This window comes from Toxorhynchites rutilus, chromosome 1 (genome assembly GCF_029784135.1).
Source record: "Toxorhynchites rutilus septentrionalis strain SRP chromosome 1, ASM2978413v1, whole genome shotgun sequence".
Classification (NCBI taxonomy): Eukaryota; Metazoa; Arthropoda; class Insecta; order Diptera; family Culicidae; genus Toxorhynchites; species Toxorhynchites rutilus.
In genome coordinates, this window is record NC_073744.1 from 201,083,167 (window position 1) to 201,095,226 (window position 12,060).

The 12,060-nt window shown below is 38.5% G+C and overlaps 1 protein-coding gene and 1 long non-coding RNA gene across 4 annotated transcripts in view; one reads left to right on the forward strand and one right to left on the reverse strand.

The window, feature by feature from the left end:
* The window catches only part of LOC129763224 (glutamate receptor ionotropic, kainate 2), a 420,593-nt gene that overhangs the window by 122,639 nt on the left and 285,894 nt on the right, over window positions 1-12,060 (reverse strand). For all 3 annotated transcript variants that reach the window (XR_008740836.1, XM_055762105.1, XM_055762106.1), the window contains exon 8: window positions 6,349-6,369. Coding sequence is in view for 2 of the 3 variants with exons in the window: in XM_055762105.1 (XP_055618080.1) it covers window positions 6,349-6,369 (21 nt within the window). In the remaining variant the exon portion in view is untranslated. The remainder of the gene's footprint in view (window positions 1-6,348; window positions 6,370-12,060) is intronic.
* On the forward strand, window positions 9,375-10,347 carry LOC129763225 (uncharacterized). Its single transcript, XR_008740837.1, has 3 exons — window positions 9,375-9,444; window positions 9,511-9,959; window positions 10,018-10,347. It is a non-coding gene; the product is annotated as an uncharacterized LOC129763225 (long non-coding RNA).

Genomic DNA, 12,060 nt, shown 5'->3' on the forward strand with positions numbered 1-12,060 from the left:
GATGGGATAGCGCAAACATCAAATGTTGTATATTTTAAACATCACCCAATTAGCGGATTTTTGTGTCATTCGAGTGCCGGTGGTTTTAATTAGAGTAGTTGATTAAACACGGGCAATTATTTTTCAAACCAGCTTCAGCAATCTGAGCTTAGAATAGCAGCAACTGCGCCAACAGTAAATCACGGACCCTTTTACTAAATCAATCTCAAGTTACTCCAAATATTAACCGTTCTAAATTGCCTTCGCCTTTTCCTCTTGCCGGAACACCGGCAAGCTCTGCTCCTCTTCCGAAAATCACACATTCATCCCTCGTCTGGTCGGAGGAGTTTCTGAATGATTGTGCTGACCTGTTACACTTCCAGTTGATGGCAGCGCGTGTGTTTGGACAAGCAATTTCGCTTCATCCTTCCACACACATATCGTTCAGTCCGACCAAAGTGAATGATGCTGTAGATGCTTGTCCATAAAGGACCCACATCTCCTTGCTGCTCCTTGCTGCTTGCGTGTGCGACTCGGTAGCGAGCACTTTCGCAAACAAGAGAAGCCGTTAATCAAGCAGCACAGGCTGAAGCTTATTCATCATCATCCGGCGGTATTACGAATACAAACAGATCACTGGATACGATTGCTTGCCGACCTCTCGCTCTGCGTTGATTTATTCGATATCCCGCCAGGGGGGAGTGATGATTCAACTGAGACACTATCATCTCCGTAAGAAAGTGTGGAAAGATTCGGGCAGCAGACGAGTTTTATACCCGATAGACATGGTGTCTGGTGAAGGATTCCTCGGAAAATTTGCACTTTGCATAACAATGAATCAATATTTAAACTATAATTCAAAATTTAGAGTTTTCCAAATCACTGAACTCTCGAACGCTGCTGACATCACTGTTCTAATCTACGAAACCATAGTTTGTCATGCTCAATTTCCCTTTCCGGCCGGCTTCCGAGTCAATCTTGGCGGTCCGGGGTTCGGTTCGGTTCGACCATCTATCACACTAACGAAATGTCAATAATTGCAGCACTTACACTGACTATTTTCGAAGCGGACGACCGTTCGATCTGAACCGAAGCGTTACGTTGCGTTGCGTGTTTGCTCCTATTCGGGGGTCTTTCTTACCCACCCATTCGATTGTCAACAGTTTTCCACCATGGTCTTCCTCGGTGATTAGTCCTGGAAAAGGTTACCTCATCAACCCGGGGGGAAGGAAATTGCTGACACAAATTACTCCTACTGGAATGGCCCCCAATCGCAGCACAGACACTGATGAACAGAGCATCCGTCGTGAGTGGCTGTCGTTATTGGGGAACTTGTCGTCGTTTTCTTTCCGGTTGTTTAAAGAAAAAATACAGACGAAATGGAATACCACTTTGCAGTTGTTTAGCCAATGCCGATGCCAGAGCGAATTGAACAGTAAAAAGTGAACTTTGTGATTCTGGAAAATTGGCATTCCCGATAATGGTGTCCCAACTTGACACGATAATGGAAGCTTTTCAAGCGTTGTGATTTAAGCAAAATATTGCTCCGAGTTCTGAAAATTGATTATCCCCTCCCATCCATCGTCCACACACGTCCGGGGAAAACGGCTCAATCGTCCGAATCATAATTTCATCAAACCAATTTGGCCAGTCACATGGCCACAAAGGACATTCCCATGATTGATTTGGTTCTCTGCTCACGAAATCAATCGTCAGTCATTGCAGCTGAGGCCCATTTCTCTGATTCGATTGCTCGTATCTCATAGTCCCACATTCATCTCTCTCCATCTCTGACCGAAAATCCGACGAAGAAAAGATGGCTATTTTGCAATGATAAGCAATTTCCTTGATATCTGCCCGTCACAGACCCAGCAGATTGGCTGCTGAGCAAGGCCACTGCGTCTTGTGTGCAGAGCTGTCAATTTCAATTTTGCAATTTCCTATGCGTCGGATCGAACAAGGCACGTTGCATCCGGGAGTCACAACAACAACAACGATGCCACACAGCAATTCCTTGACCGCAAGTTTTGTCCGTTTGGTAGGTACAGTAATAGTCGTGTCACGTACAATGCCACGCGCGATAACCAAATTGAATCTCTCCCGCCGGGCTTTTTTTTCGTGGTTTCGCTCTCTCTGTACAAGTACTCACCACAAGATCCGTATGCGGCGATGACCACCGGATAATTCGAACATTCCGGACGGACGTGACATCGACTGTCCCGTCATCGGATGCGGTTTGTGTGGTCACAAACGCAGAAGGGTCGTGCGAGTGCCCGATGAGAAAGATGTACTCGACCGTGGACTAGAACTGCTTAGTCTAGTTTTTGAAACATTTATGGAGCATAATTTTGCTGTGACCATCAGAGTCATCTTTCATTCTATTTTTTTTCAGCAAAATGAGTACAAAAAGTAGTTCGCCTACGAATCATCTCGTTTTGACCAGTATTTTATTTATCTAAATGCCTTTTAACATCCAAATAATGCCTCTTCTTAACTGTCCGGTTATCTAGCAAAAAATCAAGATTCACAATGCTATTGTACGCTATGAAAACCATGAGTAAACAATATTCTTCGCATAACATTCATCATTTAAAAAAACAGAACATGTCACGAACTAAAATATTTTATGTTTTCTTTGATTTCTTCTTATATCAGAATTAGTATTCTAATGTCTAATGTCTCAGGTTGCCAAAAATAACTTCGGTCGCCTCGATTTTAAAACAATTAAATGTAATTCAAGTGTTGAATAAAAATACATAGTTAGAGAGTTTTTAAAGGAGTTTCCACAGTGACCTTCAGGAAAAATACCTACGTACTACGCACGATGGGGCGACCCTTCTGGCTGCGAATATCATACTAACATTCCTTCCCTTCCCCCTGGCGACTGTAAGAACGTGGCCGGCGTCGCTATTCAGTATTTAAATCGCCAAAACTTGCACAATGAGAATGATTTGCGTTCTTTGTGAAATTTTGCTGGCTCAGGTCAATTGCAGATAGCAACTACGAAGTGTACAGCTCAAGCTCAAGCTCAAGCTCAAATAACACCAAGTAAAAAGCCTGACTCATTCTTTGATAATTATTTGACTTAAACTCAAGCTGATCACCAGGACGATCATGATGAACTTTAATTTGTTACCTTTGTCATTCAAAGTATAAAGAACATCCAAGTTTTGCTTCTGATAATTAATGCTGGCAATTTATATCGTTCTAAGCATCAACGGATTTTGCATATTGATTAGATTTAGTGTATGGTCTGTTGATTCTGATGCTGAAGGTATGACGAGCCTGAAAAATACATACACTTCCTTTTCTTTCCCAAATTCTAAGTTTATGAAGAAGCGTAAAGATTCTGGAGTTACTTCTCAGGTTCCAATTCAGCCTATTGTTGGTAGCGCCCGTCGAGAATAAAAATTTATAAAAAATTGATCTGTATATGTGTATTGGCAAACAAAATATTTTGCGGTTATTATTTGCATTCAATATGGAATTTATATTGAAGAAACAAAATAATGTTCAAATACTCACGGTTGCATGATAATTTGAGCCAAACTTCTCATAAAATCATTCAACTGTTTGTTTTTTAACAGATGACAATTGTATCGTGGCTTATATCGAATATTTATGTGGTAAAAAGATCCAGAAAGCAGTCGTATGCTTAGTTCTCCGAAGCAGTAACATTTTCGGTGAAATTTTGATCAATTGGCGATAATTCTCTCACATGCTGACACTGAGAACCTTCAAAACATCAACTTCATAACGTTAGAATAATGAAACTTTGTTTGTTTCTATGAACGTGGGGGAGTGAAAATGGCACATGGAAATATCACGTTTATCCGTCTTTTTCGACGTGATTTCACAAATATTCACTGCACGCTATCACATTAGCCTCATATTCAGCGGGAACTCTAAAAAAATGTCCGTTTTTAATTGATTAATTACTTTCTGAAAATAGCAGTTTCACATGGATGCGGTGGGCAATCAAAGAAAAACACAACGACTGACGTCTCTATTTGAGAAATAATTATGGCAGCGCATGCTATGTCGCTCGAAAGTCTACCATCTTCATTACCTTTTCTCCAGCACATTGGCGGAATATGAAGAAACACACATCTTAGATTAACGCCCCGCTTGCTAGCTCTAAAATATGACCGATCAGAACATTGAAAAACGCTCAAAGCGCTGTTACGTTTCATCCACTCTCTCAACATAACATTGTGAGTTTACTCTGAGGTTTTGATTTGTATTGCGAAAAGTGCCGCATTTAGCTAGTAAAAGTATCAGTTTTTCAAACCAAATACTTTCATTTGTGCTTACTAAAATTTCTGAAGTTTATAAAATTCAATTGCAATCGAAGAAAAGACTAAAATAAATGAAATGTCTGCGAATTTACAGGCATGCTTGCAAAACTGGCAACTCAGTCTCCAAGTCCGAGAGGTATAACGTCAACATCATGCATTTATATAAAATGTCACGATATTGATGCTCGGAAATCATAAAATTCGGATTTCTGTGACTGTGTTCAGCTGTCATTTTGTTCTCAAATGTCACCTCATTGACAATAATATTGAACGTGTAAGGTGCCCTTAAGGTCCGCTTATGAGGAATAATAATCAAAGCGATCTGATGGTTTGTTTCCATGTCGACAACCACTGCCATGAGTAAGTTGTTTTGTGTACCGTTCTGAATCATATTTCGGACGGTTAAGGCATATGATGCAGAAAACAGATCGCAACTTTATGCACAGATGTTATTTGGTTGATATATTCAATAAATTAGTTCAATATCCTTTTAAGCTTTCTACTTTGGTACTTATTTGCTTGAAAACATAAAAAAATCATCGAATAAAATGCTTTTCAAATCAAGCGAATAAGAATCAAACTTCGGACACTATTTATAAAAAATCAAATTTCGGACAGATTGAATTCAAATTTCGGGCTCTTTATTCTTGTAATTTTTTGAACGAAAATTAAAAAATAACACTTGATTATATTTTATAGTCAACTGCGAAACACTTACCAAGCAATCACAGTAACCTGAGAACGACGATGAGAACTGATGAAACACGAGAGAAATTTAAATATTGATGAAGGGGTAAATTCTACGTGCTCACGCTAAGCAAACGTCAAACACAAACGATGATGAGTAGTGCTGTTGGATTTTTTCCTGCTATGTAATAATTCAAATGTAACTCTCAAATGAAGTGATAGTGAAACAAGGGATTACTCTAAAGAAGCAATTGTGATATTAATTTTATAGTTATATCATCAGTGCATTTCAGTATTTCAAGATGTTAGAACAAAGTGTCAGAAATATGATGTTGTCCCGAATATCGGTATTTCATATGTAAATCATTCCACTTTGAATTCAGTATTTTTGAGTAATCTTCCGTACTCTTGTTTTCCTGTGGTGAGACTATCCTAGAAACAAGATGTTTGCTCAATCGAACGGTTGAAGAAAAAAGACTTCGTACTCAGAAGCAAAGGTGTCAGAATAAATTGTACAAACGGATCGAGCAGTCGTGATTCACTCCGTTCTCATGTCCGTAGCAAATTTTACACATATTAGAGAGGGACCATATTTTCCTCATCTCATGCGTCATGCATTGTGTTGTTTAATGTTTATATCTATCCGCTGAAAGTTGAGCTTGATAAAAGTATTCTTTGTTCCTCGTGATACAATTGTCACCTTCCATCCCTAGACCTTTTTTCTATTTTCCACACATTCCATAGTTGCAAAATTATTCCAGATAATTGTCTCTGAGAGGAACCTTTCTACTCGGGATACGCCCGCCAAGCCCACCGATTCCTCCCATGTGACTAAGTGTGTCTCTTCGGATGGAACATAATAAGTGGATACTCCCATCGAGCATCCACTATCCTCCGCCGAAGGTGGGGTAGTTTCATTCACCCGTTTCTTCACGGGCTCAGAACAAAATTTGGCAAACCTCGCTTACGGATTCATCTCACAGCCCCTTCACAGAAAACTAATAGCCCGTCATCCATCTGAGGAGAAACCGTTTTGAATAGCCTTTTCGTGTGGAGTGTCATGTTTCCTTCCCAACCAGAGACACGTATGTGACTCTTGGAGTCCTGCCGCTGCCTTTTGTTTCTTGTTCTTTTTTGTGTGGTTCCGTGCTCTGGCCAAATCTGTTCCACGCGAGCGGCCTAAGAAAAGGGTTATTTGTGTGTCTAATGCCGTATTACACATTTAGCCGCAGAACCAAAAAAAAAAAGGAGCAAATCACAAACATCGTCGTCTTCGTCGTCGAGAAGTGGCGCATCACTGATGCGGAACATCGTGAAAAGAATAATTTCTGAGGAGGGGTGCGGAGGATGTGACTTGGACAAACAACTCTTCTTCTCTACTCACCTTGATGACAGTCACGTTCTCCTGTTAGTTTCCATCGCAGAAAGCCGGCCCGGGCAGGATACGGGGGCGTGATGAAAAATAGCACCGAAAAAACAAAAGGAAGAAAAGTTACAAAGTTAGATATTAGAGGTGATGGTGGAAGGCGTGTATGAATGATTTATGAGCTGTTCGGTGGTAGAATTGGGTGGATGGATGATGATGGAAGCAGAAATGAACCAGTGAACCGACCATCGGGGATAGCTTGTTATCATCACACGATGTGCTTCATATGCGCACAGATACGCGCAAGTAGCGGCCAGTGGGCAAATGTTGTGCTGCCTCTTACTTGGAACGCTTTCCACAGAGAGCTAAACCGAAATGAATAAAACATATCCTCCACACACACAGTCGATAAATCAATTTTCTTCGGATGCAACTCAACAAATGAAATTATACGCCTGTTGATGATCTGGACTCACCACAGTGACTCACAGTGTGGAGTTAATGTTGCTCTTTCAGTTGAAAATACGCGGCGTGATGCGTTGGTGAAGTTTTATCTATAACTTTATTGGGATGTCCGGAAAATTCGTGCCGATGTTTGAAAAAAAAAAACCGGTGTGTAATGTCAGGGACATAACCGAAGAGACGTAGGACTACATCAAGGGCTGTCAATTTAAATAGCTTTTCGAATATTTGAGTAGTATTCCTGTACCTTTTACCATCAATCATGCTTGACAACAATTTTTTTTACATGAATATCGCGAGCTCATTAGCTGATTTGACGAATGGGTATGTTTAATTCGTACGTACCTCTTCTCACTGTATTTCTTCCATTCAATGTAATGACCGCTCCTCCATTCAAGTCTCTCATTATGCCGTTCTTTAAGATCTACTTTTGTCGCTATCAATTGAAGGTGTGACCGAGGCTCAATTGACACCCGATGAGATTTCGGAGAGAAGCTTGTCAAACTTGTTGACAAGAGTAAATTTTTTGTTTCTTCCATTTTAAGGGGCACCTTGCAATATCATTCGACCTAACCTCAATCAATATTCCGCCACATTACACGGTCAATATCGCCATCAACCAGGGACTACGAAAGTATCCACGATAACCAGTGGCGACATTCGAATTTGGGATCCAAACTATTCTCCATCAGATTAGAAGGCTCAAATTCAATTTTAAATTGATGAAATTTGAATGAAAACTTCTACTTGGCGTTATTGGTTTATTTGAAGCAAGTAGTCCTGACCCTAACTCAATCTATTCAGTAAAATTCTCTGATATTCCTTCTAAAACTTATTTTTGTAATATAAAATCTATTTCAGACACAATTTTCATGTAGAATTTTTTCACCACTTGCAGAGAATAGAGAAAAAAAATCCAATTTAATAAGGAATGTTAATTTTCATTTATAATTCTCACGCTAAAATTCGTTTTTCCTTCTCAAAAACCCATCATGAACCCATCGCTTCACAAATACAGGCTGTTCCTTTCGGTTTCAGAGATGCCAGTTTTGTTTTTGTTTTCCAAAAATATATGCTAATATATGTAAGGTCTGCTAAACACTTTTCGAAATACTATGAAAATGCTCTCTTATCCAGAGATGCCATGTTTGAAGACATGTTTTCATTTTGGAGACATTTGACTTACTGTGAAGACATTTGATTTTGTGGAGACATTTTGAAGACATTATGAAATATGTGAAGACATTTTAGTATGATTTTTTTTTTATCCCATTTATTTATTTTAAGGCTCATTAGTATTTTAGCTGAAACAGAGCCGAATTTTAATCGTGTACATGTCACATGGTTATCATATCTATAATTAGCACATTACACAGTTGCCATTCGCCAGTATTCCTTCTATACCATTACATATGGTGGTACATTCACACAGTAGCCATTTAGGCGTAAGGGTATTCTTTCTGTTCTTCCATTATCCAGTTGGACCACCGGACAGCGGAGACAGTTGTTTGATCATTGTTGAGTTATTTATAGAACAGTAGCCCGATGTGTCTTGCAGAGCAGAGCAGTTGTATGGATGAATCGATCTTATTTCGACCGTGGATCGATCTCCATCGCTGATGATTGTCGCGTGGACGTAGCTATTCTGTAACAACACAAAGATGGTCAATGAGGGCCCTGAGTTTTGAACTCACGATCGATCGCTTACTAAGCGAACGCGCAACCAATGTGGCTACGGAGACCCCCCGTTTTAGTATGATAGTGTATGTGGATTTTTGGGAGATATTGTTTCCATAAAGTTCCTACTAATGGCCGAAAATATCGTCAAAAGAAGTCAGGCTTTTGTCTCAGTGTCATTTGTTTGTTTTTCAACAGTGTAACCTACTTACTTTTGTCTTTAGTAAATCATGGAGAATTTTGTCTCGCGGTCATTCACTCGCTTTTTTTCACGACCACTTTACAAATCTAAAATTCCCCGGTTACATATCGTTTCAATAATTATTTATTCTGGACATTGTTTGAGTTACAACTAAAACTTCAAAGCTGAAATAAACAAATAGAGCTATTTATAAAAATGTTTGTGGAAGAATTGAGATATTCATTCAATCAACGGTTTATCAAGACAATTATCATTTCTAAACTCATAAAATTTCTGTTCTCAGTTGCGCAATAAAGTCTTTTTTCATATTTTTTAGAATAAATTTCAAAATCTAAAGGTAAGCTCAATGATATATGTTTTATAACAATATTAATTACATACAATACTCTATCAAACATTGTTTAAAATTAGATTATGAATTTTAGTTTCCTTCAATATGATTGTGAAAGACATTTGAAGACATTTTTTCGTACCATATGAAGACATCCGAAAAAATCACCTGTCATCCCTGCTCCCATCGCCTGCTCTCCCGCTCTAACTTATTTTCGAGCGGTTATCGGTCCGATGCCGACCGAGCCCCATAAAGTGCTACAAAAGTGCCGGAATCTAACCCCGCTCTGCCCCCCGCAAGCAGCACTGCCTACAGCTTCAGCTATAAATATTCGTGATAACGAGTACTGAGCGAAACGGCATCACTGTAGAATTTGCCTTCTCTCTTTCTCTCTAAGCTGTCATTGGAAACACAACAGAGAATGTATCGAGAGTCAAATTGTGTAAGTATAAAAAGCTTTTATTTACATTTTTGCAATATAAATATTATATTCTTCATTTAATTTCAGAAACAGATTCAGCATACAGACAAACAAGCCGCCGCTGGTATCATATTTCTAATACTCGTTGAAATCGCGGCAGAAGTAGCAAAGCAACATATCAACAGCATAAATGTTCCAATGATATGCACGATGGAGGAAATCGTTATGTGTTGATTTATGTTAAAAATGCGACAAACGCCGAACACCTAGAGGACATATTCAAGCGGAAACATCTGTGATTACAAAAATATGGTGGTGGCAGGAAAATCATTTCGAAAGAGTGTCGAATTTTCGTAGTCCGATGATGTATTGAATGAATGACAACATCGATGGAGATGATGGATGACCCCGGCATATCAGTGATGTGCAATCGAACGTCGTGATTATAAACATAAACTGACTGGTGGAATCATTACACTGTAGCGCACTCGATAACCCAACAACAACTTTATCAAGAACATTGAAGCTCAAGACGCGTAAGTACGAATGGGAATAATTTATTTTCATATTATTGATTTTGTTAAATTATTCCAGAAACAAACTCTACCGTCTCAACTGTTAATGTTGTCGAGGCCAGGTATTGCAGAATGCGATAACGATAGTTGAGCTGATTGCAACCAAATATCCGATGATGAAATTTACATTTCTTGAGATGTACCTGATGACGATAGAAATCACCCGATAGCGTTGGAAACGGTCGTGCTGGGTCCTACGGCGAGATTATGAAGAAATATTGCGAAAATTCAAAACTGAAATAATTAATTATTGATAGTCGAAAATGTTTAGCTTTAGATAGTTTACCATAAATGTTAGTCAATCCGTTTAAAGTATTTATAATGTAGTGTCGGGGGGGTAAACATAATATAACTGTATAAATTTATAAAAATAATAAATATCAGTAAACAACATAAATTTAATTTTTTGTTTTATTTTTCTCAAATAAAAATAGAGCCATAACAAGGATCGAGCAGTTTTCCGTTCGGTCGACACGGTGCCAGATTGGCACAGGTTTGGCTCGTAATTGGTTGTCAAATACGAAAGATAGGTCGACAAAATCATTGCAAAATGGCACGACATCGGTACCGTTGTCGACTCCATTTGTTGGGACCGATTTGGCACAACAATGTAGACCGGGCTGTTGATGCCTTACCTAGTGATCCCCGATTTTTGAAAATAATCGTTCATCAGCTAATCGAATATTTGTCAGCTGTTAATTCTAGAGCAACATGTCAAAGGGGTCTATCTTCTTTGATCGATTCTCTTCATCTACATTCTCTTTCATCAATACCTCATCGGTAAACGCATTTCTTTATATTTTCGACGATAAGGAGTGTGAAAGGGAATCTCGTTTATCAAACTACACGGAAAAACTGAGCAAAATCTGTCTGAAACACCGTGGTTATCGTAAGAGAAAGTTGATGAAGAGAATCGATCAAAGAAGATGGAACCTTTTGACATGTTGCTCTAGAATTATTCGATGCGATTATAATCACCCCAAATATTCGATTAATCGATCAATAGCCACACTGAGAGAAATAATTAGTTAGACTAATTTTACTAATTTGCTAGATTTTTTTGCCGTTATAATTAATTGTATTTGTGATTATTTTAGTGCTGCGGTTGTTGTTTGGTTTACCAACGTATTTGCAACATCTCTTCATGGGCTTTAAAAATGAAAACAAGCTTTGCATCGTGCAACAAACTCTTCCCGAAACAATGTTAGTTAATATTGAACTTAAAATACAGTATCTTACTTCTAATTCGACATACCGAGGACTTCTCAGTGTCACTTTAGAGGCGATCGTGACCTGTAATTGACGATTCGCGATGACAGTGGTACAATGTCGACGTCTGGTGGCGACTTCCAATTTGGGGCCATAATTTGGGTCCCGAACAAAAATGTCCAATGAGAGGCGAAAATCTCCAATTATTCGTGTCGCATTACAGGTCTGTCCAATTAGCTAGATGTCGAATTAGAGGTAACTTACTGTATATGAATTGAAGTTAACTTTTCCGTATTGAACATATTTTCTTCGTAATTGGATTCTTCGCAATTGGTGAAAAAACATGAATATCACAAAATTTATAGAAAAAAAATGTTTTTATGTTTTCTTCTAGTGCTTTTTTTCCATTATAAAAGGGGTATTTTCAACAATTCAAATATCTGAAACAGAAACATTTTTGTTCTGTATATTGTTTATTCTATATATTATTTATATTTATGATATACATCGCGTAGTTCCGCACAAATGTGCGAAAACGGTTTAAAATGTCCGGTTTTTACAGCTTTGTCATTTCCATGCAAGTAATTGCTTTCACGGACAATTCAATCATGAATTTCCCACAAGTCGTCAAAATTGATGTTCGGGCTCTCCTGATCTTTGAACATCGTTATTTTTTTGTGGCTGTTCTGACGAATTCGCATGTGGAATAAGATTGTTGTTGTAACTTTTTTTGACCAGTTGGTTGAAAAGTCCTAGTTTTTTTTAAAATTAAAGTATCATTTCGTCTTATTCCATATATCAGATATTCAGGATTACATAAATTCATGATTACATAAACTGGGAACGATCCAGT